This window comes from Bos taurus, chromosome 2 (genome assembly GCF_002263795.3).
Source record: "Bos taurus isolate L1 Dominette 01449 registration number 42190680 breed Hereford chromosome 2, ARS-UCD2.0, whole genome shotgun sequence".
Lineage (NCBI taxonomy): Eukaryota > Metazoa > Chordata > Mammalia > Artiodactyla > Bovidae > Bos > Bos taurus.
Window position 1 is genome coordinate 19,211,886 of NC_037329.1, and position 14,928 is coordinate 19,226,813.

At 40.8% G+C, this 14,928-nt stretch overlaps 1 protein-coding gene and 1 long non-coding RNA gene across 2 annotated transcripts in view; one reads left to right on the top strand and one right to left on the bottom strand.

Moving 5' to 3' along the window:
• PDE11A (phosphodiesterase 11A) overlaps positions 1 to 14,928 on the top strand; it is a 423,445-nt gene that overhangs the window by 385,281 nt on the left and 23,236 nt on the right. Inside the window, exon 19 of the mRNA NM_001205422.1 lies at positions 4,683 to 4,766. Coding sequence (NP_001192351.1) covers positions 4,683 to 4,766 — 84 coding nt within the window. The remainder of the gene's footprint in view (positions 1 to 4,682; positions 4,767 to 14,928) is intronic.
• The window catches only part of LOC132342954 (uncharacterized), a 28,023-nt gene continuing 15,015 nt past the window's right edge, over positions 1,921 to 14,928 (bottom strand). The window contains exon 3 of the long non-coding RNA XR_009491517.1: positions 1,921 to 13,578. This is a non-coding gene — a long non-coding RNA (uncharacterized lncRNA). The remainder of the gene's footprint in view (positions 13,579 to 14,928) is intronic.

Genomic DNA, 14,928 nt, shown 5'->3' on the forward strand with positions numbered 1-14,928 from the left:
TGTCTGTTTATGAAGATTCAGATCAACTAGGTTTTGAATATTTGTAAGATCTTCAAGTTTTAAAACATTTTCCTTTACTGACATTTAAAAACAAGGAAAAGCAGCAGAAGAGCTCCTAGCTTGAAGAGTTTCACCTGTTTGAAGTCAGAACTCAGACTTACTAATTTTGACTATTCTTTATTTGTTGTTGACCCATAATAGATCAGGAGACTACATAAGTTAACACACCCATCAATTATTTTAATTTCCAAAGCAATATCTGTTTATACTGTTTTCAAAACATTCCTTTGTTCTTTTTTGGTGGTGTCATCAAATTTGGTTCTAAAATAAAGATACTAAATTGGAATACATAGTTAATGTGTAAAACGTAGTACAACCCAAATTTCTGCCAGCTATTAGTATATCCATTTTCAAGTAAAAGCTTGTCTCCTCTTTTAAAAAACTGTTTCCAAGGCCTCCTCTGAAGGCCTTACACTGCAGCAATACCACAGGTCATTTAATTAAATGGAAAAAATATGAGTTAATTGCCAGCATTGACAGGCTGGCAGGTGTAGTGGTGCAGCACTAAGGAACTTTTGTAGAGTCAGGTAAGGGCTTTTCTGGAGACATAAATGAAATTACTTTTGTGGTGGAAACATAGCTGTACGTGCTACTGTCTCCCCATAGGGGCCTACTTAATACGACTGAAGACCATCTCCTCAGGAGGGGCCTGGCTGCTGTAACAGGAGTATTCCACATTAGTGCTTTTCCAGAAATGTCTAGAAATGTGCACACCCAGATCTGACACCTTCTGTATCCATTATTCCTTGATATTTAGGGATAAAATTGTCCAAGAGCCCTTTCAGGTGTCATAGTCCTAAAGGTCAACAGAGTAACTTCATCCAAATTAATACTGGAAGCAGTGAGTCGGTTAACAGAACATGCTTGACCACCTTCAAGTATTAAGCATTAGGCTGAACCGCAGTGCATCGAGACATGAGGCAGCACCATCTTCCCCGCCCTCAAGAAGCTTGTCAACTGGCAGGAAATATGGACATTAAATACATTTTCACTTGGAATCAATTACAAGATGCAAAATTTTGTAAAGGGAAACATAGGACAAAGTGGTATCTCACACTTCCACTCATCAAACATTTGTTGAGAAGTGATTAGTCCAGAAATGACCCCTTACAGATATGGCCCACTGATTTTGGGCAAGGGTGCCAAGATAATGCAATCAAGAAAAAATAATCTATATATCAAATGGTGCTGGGACAATGGAATATCACATGCAGATGAAAATGGACCTTCTCTTTCACCAGACCCTAAAATAAACTCAAAATGCAGCATAGACCTAAATGTTAGAGCTAAAACTATAAACTCTTAGAAAAAAAACAAGATATAAATCTTCTGGATTGGATTCAGCAATGATATTTTAGATATGATACCAAAAGATTAAGAAACAAAAGATAAAATAGAGAAATTGGACTTCATCAAAATAAAAAACTTTGTGTATCAAAGGACACTATCAAAAGAGTGAAAAGACAACCCACAGAATGGGAAAGAATGTTTATAAAGCATTATTTGATACGGGCCTAATGTCTAACCAGTGAAGTTGCTCAGTCATGTCTGACTCTTTGCGATCCCATGGACTGTAGCCTACCAGGCTCCTCCATCCATGGAATTTTCCAGGCAAGAGTACTGGAGTAGGTTGCCATTTCCTTTTCCAGGGGATCTTCCCGACCCAGGGATCGAACCCAGGTCTCCCACATTGCAGGCAGACACTTTACCATCTGAGCCACCAGGGAAGCCTGCCTAATGTCTAGGATATATACAAAATATTGCAATATATATAAGCTATTATATAAATGTATAAAATGTTTTATAAAATATATAATATATAAAAACTATTGCAACTCAACAACAGAAAGACAACACATTTTTTAATGGGTAAAGGATATGAATAAACATTTCTCTAAAGAATATATATAAGTGGCCAATAAGCACATGAATAAAAATCATTAGTCATCAGGGAAATACAAATCAAAACTGCAGTGAGATACCACTTCACACCCACTAAGATGACTATAATCAAAAAGACAGACAGTAACAAGAGTTGGCAAGAATGTGGAGAAATTGGAAGTTTGTACATTGCTGGTGGGAGTTTAAATGATGCAGCTGCTTTGGAAACAGTTTGGCAGTTCCTCAAAACATTAAACACCAGGGTTACCATGTGGCAAGCAGTTCTACCTCTAATTATAACCCCAAGAGAAACAAAAGCATCCATCCACACAATAAAACTTGAATGTAGTAGCATTATACATAATAAAAGGTTGAAACAACCCAAATGTCCATCTACTGATAAATGGATAAATAAAATATGGTATATCTATATGAGGAAATATCATTTGGCAATAAAAATGAAGTGGTGATGTGAGCTTACACAGTAAACCTTGAAAACATTATGCTAAGTTAAAAAAGCCCATCACAAAAGACCACATATCATATGATTCCATGAACATAAAATGTGAACAGACATTTGTCTGCAGAACAGACAAATCTATAAAGGCAGAAAGTGATTTTGTGAACTGCCTAAGTACTAGGGGATTTGGAGAAGAATGAAGAGAGATTGCTAATTGGTATGTGATTTTTTTTTTCCCTTGGAGTGATAAAAATGTTCTAAAATTGACTGTTGTAATGGTTGCACAGCTAATTGTGAATATTTTTAAAGTGAATTTTAAAAAAAGTATATCCTATGCACCATAAAGAGTCATTAAACAAAAAAGAAAATTTCAGATAACATTGAGAACTATAGACAGGGTAAAACAGAATAATGTTTTTTAAATGGTTTTAAAACATTTAAATGTTTTTAAATCTTGGACATACTGAACCAAGATCCATGTAGTTCACAGAAACCAGCCCTTCCTCCAGCACGTTTCGCAGTGTTCTTGGAGTGCCTAGTCCTCCTTCCTGATATTTACATTCCACATGGCAGTCAAGGATGAGCGGGCCAGTGGGAGGCAGTGACCTTCTCCCTAATTTGGAAATACTTTCCTCAGCAGCACCCTTATATCTTCTTGTGAGCCTCAGCAGTAAATGATTTGGGCCCCACCCAGTCTCACCTTTGTTCCTAAGTCTAAAGGATGCAGGACTTTTCAACATATATGGACCAAGGACATGTCACGAGTCTGCCCTCATGACCTTTGTGAATACCAACATGATGTGGATGCCACATTTTATTTAGAAGAAAGACAAACCTACTGTAAGACAGTAAGGCGGAGCGGGGTTGCTTCTTAGACCCTGGCCTTACCCTTTAAGAATAAAGGAATTAGCCTTTACCTATCCCTGAGCTGGTCATGTCCGTGACACATTTGATACAGCACCTGGAATCTGCAGCGTACTTAATAATGTTATGACTCCTGCTTAATGCTTTACAGTAAAAGCCATTGTGTGGGTGTCATCTAAGTTAAAGACAATCTCATTTGTATCTGGGCAAAACATTTCATGTGTTTCTATTTAAAATTTATTGATAAGTTGAATCTATACCTGAAAATATACCCTCTGGCAATAAAGTTTATATACATAAGTGAAAGTGAAGTCGCTCAGTTGTGTCTGACTCTTAGCGACCCCATGGACTACAGCCCACCAGGCCCTCCGTCCATGGGATCTTCCAGGCAAGAGTACTGGAGTGGGGTGCCATTGTCTTCTCCCTTAACAGCGGCTAGGCATATTATATTTACTTGGAGCTGGTATACTTGGTGACAGCCTTAGTGCCCTCAGACCCGGCGTGCTTGGCCAGCTCCCCAGGTAGCAGCAAGCGCACGGCGGTCTGGATCTCCCCGGATGTGATAGTCGAGCGCTTGTTGCAATGCTCGATGCCTCGCAAAAGAACAAAGGGAGGGACATTCCCACTGGAGTACACTGGGCAGAGTTTGTCCAAGGAATCCAATTTAGCCGTCCAGTGACAACTGAGTGTCTCTCCTTTTGTGTCTGCCCAACAGAAATATGTCACTTCTTTTTCTCAAAAATTTTCTAACATTAAAATATCATAAAGTTTAAAGGTTGGGAATGAGGAGAGAATGGGTACTTCCCCCCATTATCCATCCCTACCAGTTTCCTCCGACCATGGGATTTTCCAGGCAAGAATACTGGAGTGGGTTGCCATTTCCTTCTCCAATTATCCGTCTAGTGATAGATAAAAATTTAGGAATTTTTTAATGACAGGACCGTATTGAAAAACACACAAAATTGTCCCCACTCTGAAAAATTAACACAAATAGTTCCTATTCAAAATGACATTGCTTTTAAGGATCTTTTCCAATCTATCCCATACTCTCTCACTATAAAAATAAAAGCCTGCACTATTTTGTGGCAATAAAACATTCCCCCTTCCTTTGACTTGTACCCAGTTCTCAGTGACCTGATGACTTGATTTAGTGGCAGTTACCTATATCTGAAGACAGATTTTGGCCCCAAGGAGTTGCATGCTATGAAGTCCAAATAAATCCGCTTACAAATCTCATAAAAGAGGTGAAAATACCTTATTTCTCATCACAGATAAAGGAAAAGAAAGTACGTGTAAAGGTTGATTGTGATTTGTGAAGTGTTCAGTTGGTAAAAATCGGATCATTGTGGCAAATGTTTGACAAAGCACCTGTAAAGTCTCTGGTGTAATAAAGCAAGGCTCTCCTCCCCTATTCCAGGCTATTTTTGATCGGAACCGGAAGGATGAGCTGCCTCGGTTGCAACTGGAGTGGATTGATAGCATCTGTATGCCTTTGTATCAGGTAATCATGATCCAAGAGGGTCTGTGTGTCTTCACCGGGCCAGGAAGGAAAAGTGTATGTACCACGTTTTCAGAAGCATTGGTTTTAGGACACCCTCCCAGGGTATGTGTGTTGCCAGGAATGGTGGTTGCAGCTTATCTTTTCTCGGATTTCTGATCAGTCCACTGAGAAGAGTGGGTACTCGGAACCCAAAGACCCGAGTTCTCCTTGGGCCTCAGCTCCCTCATCTATAAACCAGGTATCGTAATATTATCTCTCAGTATTTCTCAAATTGTGCCCCTAAGGAACAGAAATGTCCATCCATAGCTTAGTGAATATCTTATCAGAAAGAGGTCTCAGGCCCAATAATTGGGGCTTCCCTGTGGCTCAGACAGTAAAGAATCTGCCTGCAACACAGGAGACGTGGGTTCGATCCCTGGATCAGGAAGATCCCCTGGAGAAGGGACTGGCAACCCACTCCAGTATTCTTGCCTGGAGAATCCCATGGACAGAGGAGTCTGGCAGGCTACAGTCCATGGGGTCACAAAAAGTCAGACATAACTATCACTTTCACTTTCTTTTCCTGCACATTAAAATACTGAAGGCTTGGAAAAGGACTTCAGGAAAGAAACACGTTTAACCTTGATTAATTCTGAGTTTCTTAAACATTTGACCATGGACATCTCTTTCAGTTTTTTTACCATTTTTCTTTTACTTTTATTAATATCATGTGAGACTTGAGAGTTCCATGAAACATAGTTTTCTGCTTTGACCCTCTGGCCTGGGCCACAGGGTTTTGTAAAGCCTCTTCCATCTTAAATATCTGCCTCTGTCTGAGATGCGTGACGAACGGCAGCCACTGAACCCTGAGTGAGGTGGTTTCCAACTCTGCTGTGTGGGCTTGAGACCCTGCTTCTGGCAAGGAGACAGTGTCACCAGCTCCGGATGTTCACACTCCACTCTCTGAGTAGGAGTAAAGCTGACATCAGTTAACACTCACACTTTAGTGCACACTGGCTTTTAATCCTACTTCTATGCATTTGCTTTCATGTGAAAAACCTGGTAAGTTCTTTACCCCCTACCTACCTCAATCAGCTTGAGCTGCTTTTTTGACTTCAGAGTGAGAAACGCATGCAGGGAAAGCAAAACGGCTTCATTTCTCACTCTAACTCCATTAAAAACACAGTATTGTTTTTTAAGGACTTCACAACCATTACGTTTCAGGCTTATCTACCACTTCATTTCCAGCACTTTTAGGAACTGCTGAGCCCTGTCACATTATCCTAAAAAATAAAACATAGAATACTGTCTTGAAGATGGAAATGTAATTTTTAATGACTATAAACAACAAAAGTAATTTTTTTTGTTTTATATTATCCATTAAGTACATGATAGCATAAAATCAGAGAAGTAAAGCTTTAAAAGAATCTAAAATGAATTATTTTAATGATACATGGGACATAATGCTCTTTTATTTAAAAATGAAAGATTGGGTGAAATATCAAGAATAAGGTCTACATTATTATAAGAAGATCTTCACCTCTCTTTTCTCCCATCCACTTCTGCCATCCTCACTCCTCTGGTATCTCTGAATAAGCTGGGTTTCCAGGTGTAAGGCCTATAGCTGTTGGGTTAGGTATATCTTGCTTTGCGAAATTGACCTTGACTACCCATGTTGAATTATTTTTTAATTTTACTCACTTTCTTGTGCATTCTTAGGCAATAAATGAGATGAATTTCTTGCAATTAATAAATTCCTTTTACTGTGGGTAAAGCTTAGGTTGTTTTTGTATGGCTGATAAGTTTTTGGTGTTAGTCTGCAAAGCTACTTTGGAATGAAAGTAGCTTTCAACTCTACACAACCCTTCCTACAGGATTAGTTACCGTAAATGCTGGAAAGGACTCTTGTGTGTTTTTCCATGTTAATTTAAATGTTTCATTGCTGGTTCACAATCACCCGGGCTTATTTTTATACTTCCCATTAAATACTTTAAAATCTTCCGGTTAAAAAGTAAGTTATTTTGAATTTAAAATGAAAACAGCAGTTTCCAGAATTTAGGGGGTAATATTACCCCATCATATTATCTATCATTCCTGATTTTTCACATGTTTTACTTTACTACCTAGCTGTGATACTAGATACACTTGCTAATTTTATTCACAGGAAACTGACATATAGAAAGTTCAAGCGACGCTCGCACCAAATCAGATTGTGTCCCACTCATCTGTGGCCTTGGTTTCGCCGTAGTGGCCTTTCTGCTGCCTCATCTCACCTCTGTTGGATGTTCACCCATGATCTTTTCTTACTAAACCAAATGGGGAAAGTCATAGCATCTAAAGAGGAATGTGGAACAAGCTGTTTATAAAAGTTCATGTTCATACCTGCTGCTGTATCTTCTCAGTGAACAAAGCATGAAAGTCATGCTCTTTTTTCATCTTATTTTTTTAAAACCTCATGGATTTCTTATAAATTCTTTACAATATTTATAAACTATATATATAGAATTTGCATACATATTAATTTCTAGACAATTAATATATGTTTATATAGTCATATGAATACATATTTATATGAATATATAAATTGATCTAATTTTGAAATCAACATTCAAAAAGCCCTCAGACTGAAACCTTGTAGAGTGACTTTAATTACCCTCCTTGAGAATCCCTTTTTTGTCCCATCTTGAGCACCTGGATGTTTTTCATTATTTAACTAGATAATCTCGCATTAACTGTTGATGCTCCGCAATGGAAATGGAATCAGTCAGTGGAGAGGACTCACCATGAGTATGAAGACACAAAATCTTGAGGAAATGACTCACCAAGCATGGAAGATCCCTAATGTGAGGCTAGTAAAATGTCAAAATGTCTACAGGAATTCAGGTTGTTGCTGGAAGGTCAGTCTGGGTTTTTTAGTGGGGAAGAAAATCCCATGGACGAAGGAGCCTGGTAGGCTGCAGTCCATGGGGTCGCTAAGAGTCGGACACGACTGAGCGACTTCACTTTCACTTTTCACTTTCATGCATTGGAGAAGGAAATGGCAACCCACTCCAGTGTTCTTGCCTGGAGAACCCCAGGGACGGGCGAGCCTGGTGGGCTGCCATCTATGGGGTCACACAGAGTCGGACACAACTGATGTGGCTTAGCAGCAGCAGCAGCAGCAGCAGCACTAATAAAGAGTCTGAGAGGATAAAGGCAAACGGGAAAGCATGAAGCTGACAGGAACCCCAAACTGTGAGAGATGACATCATCTTCCTCATTATGGAACATAAGAATGCAGTGTGGCTTTGCTGAGTTAGTCTGGGCAGAGGGCAAAATGATATGGAAGAGTAGCTCTGAGACCTTTTGATGGCCAGAGCCCTGACCCCAAGGTAGAGCAGGTTTGAGTGGCAAGAAACCTCACATAGAGCCTGAAGCAAACAGATACGTACATCATGATCAGAAACCTTCTTGCAGTCAGAGCAATTTAGAAAGATGAGGGCCCATGAAGAGAGAAGCCAATCAAACGCACTGTCTGGCTAAGGCTGCTGGGTGCAGCCCCAGACAGGAAGGGGCTTGTGGAGGTGAAGATGGAGATGCAGCCCGGCAATAGATACAGATATGGTTCTAGGGCAGCTTTTTTACTTCATTGACTTCTACTGGGTAAAATCAGCTTAAGAGGGTTGTGCTTGGTCAAAATAGATGAAGCACTTTCCACTTCCACTCCAGTTTGCTGAGTTTTGTCTCTTCTCCAAACAAAGAGTAAATTATTAATACTCTGTGGTACCCGAAGGGCTATTTATTTGTGTGCCTAGGTGGGAACCCACAAAAGTACACTGGTAGATTTTGAATGTCCATTGCATCTAAAGTGGAAACTCTTACCTCTGAGACAACTTCAATTCCCAACTTGTGCTTATGCTGAAGGAAAACAATGAAACCCCCCAACCCCTCAAAATCTGTTCAACAGGAACTTTCCAGAGTAATCTAGTGATTGACTGAAAGTGACTGAAAGAAAATATATAAACATACCTCATAAAGTAATGGGTCGGGAAGGAACATGCAGAGAATAGTCCCAGACCCATGGATGGTTCTACAGTAGGGAGATGTGATGTGCTTAAATACACATTTATATGTGCACATAAAATTCTCTAGAACTTGCTCATCATTTTAATCTTATGTTTCCAAACTTTTCCTTAAAAAAAAAAAAGAAAAGAAAACGGTCGCAGAAGTCATGATTTATCTGTGACAGCATTTTAATCAGGAAGCATATAGGAAGCCAGGAGTGGGCAGGGAACCATCAAAGCGTGTTCCCCAAGAGAAGACTAAAGCCCTGGTTAGTTAGCTGTCCTAGCAGGGTATCTCGGAGGAACACATTGACATCTGATTCCCTCGCTTTCCGCTGTCTTTGCACCCTGCTGGGGATCCATTAGCCTGCTGCTCAACTTCTTTAGAGAAAGAAAAAACAAAACAAAAAAAAGAACGTAGGAAAAAACCCCCAGACACCATCAAACTTTGAAGTCATTGCTGCACCAGCCTTAGGGATAAACAGAAAACCTGATGTAGCAGCATCACACTGAGCCTGTCTTTGCAATAGCGGGCAAAGCTTTTGCCCTTCATTTTCATTCTCAACTAAGTCAAACTTCAGTGCACCTAGAATTTCAATGAGGCGCTATAAATCATTATAAATCTTCTGTGTGTTAAGGGTTGAGAGAGTTAATTTTTGTTATGAACATAATCAGATTTTCAGCTTATCCCAAACTGGCTCTTGATTTTGGAGTATTTGATCAACAACAACAACAACAAAAAAAGAGCTTGACCTGGCCAGGTTCTAGCTGGAATACTGATCTCCTGTAAAAGAAGATTTTGGCAAGATTTGTGAGAATGTCAAGGCATTTGTGCAACAGGCAGGGCTTCTGAAGTTAGGGTTATAGTAACTTCTGCCTTCATTTGTCACGGTTGTTTTGGAAAATGCATTCCACCTGATGCAATTACTAACATGCTTTCTGAAAAGAAGGGAGGAAAAAAAATCATTAAAATATAGTTCAAGTTGTAGAACCTGGAGTTAGAATTGATAAACTGGAAAAGTAAGGTGCTACACCAAGACAGCTTTTCTGGATACCAAGAAATGAACTTCAAAAACAACTCAATGTTCCCCAGATGGTTCATGCCTTGTGTTCAATTTAGAAAAAAAGAAAGAAAAAGTAGTGAGCTGCAGAGTGACTAGTTAGGACTCTCCTCTTAAAAGCCTACAAGGAATAGAATGTGGTTAAAGAGGGGAACAATTTTATCACATACTTAATAAAAGTAGAACACCACCCAAATCAGTTTCTTATAAATGTTTTCCTCTACGACATTTAGTATTCCTGTGAATGAGAGAAAGGAATAGTTAAGGCTAACTTCTTATTTGTCTCTACAAAGTGGGGGACATATGTGGAATGACATAACTCCAAAAACTCAGGAAGAAAGAAAAGGTGGAAGGGAGGGAAGAAGGAAAGAAGAGGAGGGAGGGAAGAAAATAACTTCCTATATTCTCTATAATTTATCTGGCTCCGCCTTCTCCTGGTGATGGGTTGGGGGTGTTCAGGGACTGATTTTAAAGCTTCTCAGTTCTTTCTGGTTAAAACAAGTCCTTAGGAAGACTAAAATGTGAATTGTCCTCAGTCAGAACCATTCCTTCTCCCCAGCTGACGTCCAGGTGCTAGGGGAGCTTACCTGTCCTTGTCACGGTTCTGTGGCTGGGGGGTGAGAGGGACCGAGTGCCCTGCCTGCCTGCGGGGTCAGGGCTCTGGGTGTGATATGAGGTTGGTCTCTGGGACTGTGGGGTGGCTGCCACAAGCACTCCGTGCAGGGTCTGACCGCTGGCTCTGCCTGCCGCAGCTCTGATCCATGCAGACCATGGTGAGCCGCCACCTGCTTCCTGGTCAGTGCTCATCGGCTGGTTCTCTGTCATCACTCAACCCCTGCAAAAACCCCAGCTACTTTCTCTTCACCCTGCCATCCACACAGCAGCTTTCTCAGTCCTTTCCAATATGCCACCTGGGTAGTGCCAGCTCATTCTAAGAAAGTTCTGTCATTTTCCTGAATTGGGCTCTGAGATTCAAGAGATGAGCCTTCCCCTCATCTTCAGGGTTTGACCCCCCAAGGAACATGGAGCCAGGACACTCACATCTGATCTCATGGCTCGCCTCGGCCCCTCTCTCTCTTTCCTCTTCTCCCTCTCTCCTCCTCTCCTTTCTCTAAGACAGGAGTGGGAAGTTTATGAATTTCCTTTTCCTAGTCTGATGGGAACTCTCCTTGTATGGTCTCCTCTATGCTCCCCACGCCAGAGCTTTGTAGTCACACTTGATGATCTGCTTTAGCCAGGCTTGGTTCTTAAGAGATAAGAGTTCTGAAATTTAGAAATCCCCTTTGTGGCTCAGATGGAGATGCAGGATACAGGATGCTTGGGGCTGGTGCACTGGGATGACCCAGAGGGATGGTACAGGGAGGGATGTGGGAAGGGGGTTCAGAATTGGGAACACGTGTACACCCGTGGCAGATTCGTGTTGATGTATGGCAAAACCAATACAATATTGTAAAGTAATTAGCCTCCAATTAAAATAAATAAATTTAAATTAAAAAAAAAAAAAAGAATCTGTGTGCAATGCAGGAGACCAGGGTTTGATCCCTGGGGTGGGAAGATCCCCTGGAGAAGGGACTAGCCACCCACTCGAGTATTCTTGCCTGGAGGATCCCATAGACGGAGGAGCCTGGCGGGAGTCACAAACACTTTCACTTTCACTTTTCTCTCCACACAAAACCAGCACTGAGACTTACTCTCTGAAACCTGAGTGATGAGAGCTTGCTGTTTTTAGCAGGGAGCCACCACTTGCTGAGAGGAGGAAAGTCTGCTGAGCTGATGGGTGGGGAGCCATGGGTGTCATGGTTCAAGTAGAACAAAAATATATTGGCTTGATATTTTCAAATTCTCCTCCTTGTTACACATAGGACAATGCTTTTTGATGCTATAACCCAGTCTGAGAGCTGATAGTAAAACCTGTTCAAAATTTTCTATGTATTATTCAGATCAGATCAGTCACTCAGTCATGTCCGACTCTTTGCAACCCCATGAATCACAGCACACCAGGCCTCCCTGTCCAATACCAACTCCTGGAGTTCACTCAGACTCACGTCCATCGAGTCAGTGATGCCATCCAGCCATCTCATCCTCTGTCGTCCCCTTCTCCTCTTGCCCCCAATCCCTCCCAGCATCAGAGTCTTTTCCAATGAGTCAACTCTTTGCATGAGGTGGCCAAAGTACTGGAGTTTCAGCTTTAGCATCACTCCTTCCAAAGAAATCCCAGGGCTGATCTCCTTCAGAATGGACTGGTTGGATCTCCTTGCAGTCCAAGGGACTCTCAAGAGTCTTCTCCAACACCACAGTTCAAAAGCATCAATTCTTTGGCGCTCAGCCTTCTTCACAGCCAACTCTCACATCCATACATGACCACTGGAAAAACCATAGCCTTGACTAGACAGACCTTTGTTGGCAAAGTAATGTCTCTGCTTTTCAATACGCTATCTAGGTTGATCATAACTTTCCTTCCAAGGAGTAAGCATCTTTTAATTTCATGGCTGCAGTCACCATCTGCAGTGATTTTGGAGCCCAGAAAAATAAAGTCTGACACTGTTTCCCCATAGATTTCCCATGAAGTGATGGGACCAGATGCCATGATCTTCGTTTTCTGAATGTTGAGCTTTAAGCCAACGTTTTCACCCTCCACTTTCACTTTCATCAAGAGGCTTTTGAGTTCGTCTTGACTTTCTGCCATAAGGGTGGTGTCATCTGCATATCTGAGGTTATTGATATTTCTCCCGGCAATCTTGATTCCAGCTTGTCCTTCTTCCAGCCCAGCGTTTCTCATGATGTACTCTGCATATAAGTTAAATAAACAGGGTGACAATATACAGCCTTGACATACTCCTTTTCCTATTTGGAACCAGTCTGTTGTTCCATGTCCAATTCTAACTGTTGCTTCCTGACCTGCATACAAATTTCTCAAGAGGCAGGTTAGGTGGTCTGGTATTCCCATCTCTTTTAGAATTTCCCAGTTTCTTGTGATCCACACAGTCAAAGGCTTTGGCATAGTCAATAAAGCAGAAATAGATGTTTTTCTGGAACTCTCTTCCTTTTTCCATGATCCAGTGGATGTTGGCAATTTGATCTCTGGTTCCTCTGCCTTTTCTAAAACCAGCTTGAACATCAGGAAGTTCACGGTTCACATATTGCTGAAGCCTGGCTGGAGAATTTTGAGCATTACTTTACTAGCGTGTGAGATGAGTGCAATTGTGCGGTAGTTTGAGCATTCCTTGTCATTGCCTTTCTTTGGGATTGGAATGAAAACTGACCTATTCCAGTCCTGTGGCCACTGCTGAGTTTTCCAAATTTGCTGGCATATTGAGTGCAGCACTTTCACAGCATCATCTTTCAGGATTTGGAATAGCTCAACTGGAATTCCATCACCTCCACTAGCTTTGTTCATAGTGATGCTTTCTAAGGCCCACTTGACTTCACATTCCAGGATGTCTGGCTCTAGGTCAGTGATCACACCATTGTGATTATCTGGGTCGTGAAGATCTTTTTTGTACAGTTCTTCTGTGTATTCTTGCCATCTCTTCTTAATATCTTCTGCTTCTGTTAGGTCCATACCATTTCTGTCCTTTATCGAGCCCATCTTTGCATCAAATTTTCCTTTGGTATCTCTGATTTTCTTGAAGAGATCTCTAGTCTTTCCCATTCTGTTGTTTTCCTCTATTTCTTTGCATTGATCGCTGAAGAAGGCTTTCTTATCTCTTCTTGCTATTCTTTGGAACTCTGCATTCAGATGGAAGAGAAAATATACACATTCAAATGTATCAGTTTTATGAAGTTTATACCCTGTCTTCCAAACTTCTGCCAAAATGATTATTAAAAAAAAAAAAAACAACCACTATATCATGGTATTGTCCTGCTTAAAAACCTCAGATTACTACCACCATCTATAAGATACCTCCCAGACTCCTGGGTTAACCCTCTCATTCTGAGGCCCCTGCCTCTTGACCTCTTGTCACGTCACCCAGGCACTTTTTGCCCCAAAGCACAGGGCTCACAAACCCTTTCAGCTGTCTTCCTTTGCCTTTGCTTATCCCTCCCTCCCTCTTCTTTTTGTCTGGAAGAAGTCACCCCAAACTGTCCCCTCCTCTGAGAAAGCTTTTCTCCCCTCAGCACTCTACCGATCTCTGCATAACTACATGTAACCCTCTGTGTTGTGGTCATCTTTCTGTCTGTCTTTTCTGTTTTCCTTCTGCATTAGATTAGTTTCCTGGAACCATCATAGTCCTGGTTCCCAGAACAGTGCCCAGTATATTCAAACTTCTATCAGCTGAATAAACGAGTGAAGAAACAGAAGGGAAAATAATGCAACACAGGACCACAGAATTAATAAGCAGTGGAATGTACGAAGTAGGGTTATAGTGTCATTTTAAATTATTATCTATAAATACATAAAACCTTTCATCAGAGTGTGCACTGCTATATTCCTGCCTATAATCTGAAGTATATGGCCTATGCTATCTTTTTAGAGAGTGGTTTGGTTCTCATCATGGTTGAATTGGCCCTTAATTCTAGTGTAAAAAGACCAGTTTATAGCCATGAATTTTTCAGAGCTTTAACTTTTTCAACTAGGAAATACATAAAATTTTCTTTGCTTCCAGCGTTGGCTGAAAATATAGTTATTTTAATATCCAAGTTAATAGGGAGAGCTAACACATGTACACAGATTTCAAGAAGTTTTATATATATACATACAATTTCATGAAGTTACAATACAATGAAACACTAAATTATCATGATTAAAATATAACTTTCCATTGACTTAGAAGACTTTTCAGATCCTCCAGTGCCTGACAGTTATCAAAACAAACATGAAATAGCAATGTGCTCTGCAGGACGAAGTGCTGAATAGCCGAGAGGGCGCATTATTAGAAGAACATTCACGTTCATGTCACGCCCTGCATCGGGCATGGTATGTGGCCAGTGAAGGCATCACACACCTTTGGCTATATCTCACGGTTCTTCCTGCATACCTGACATGCCAGACTGTTTGATTTTGGAGAAAGTCTTCCACCTCCAAAAAATGACTATGATTTGATAAAGCAACCAGCTCTGTGTACATTTTTTTTGTAA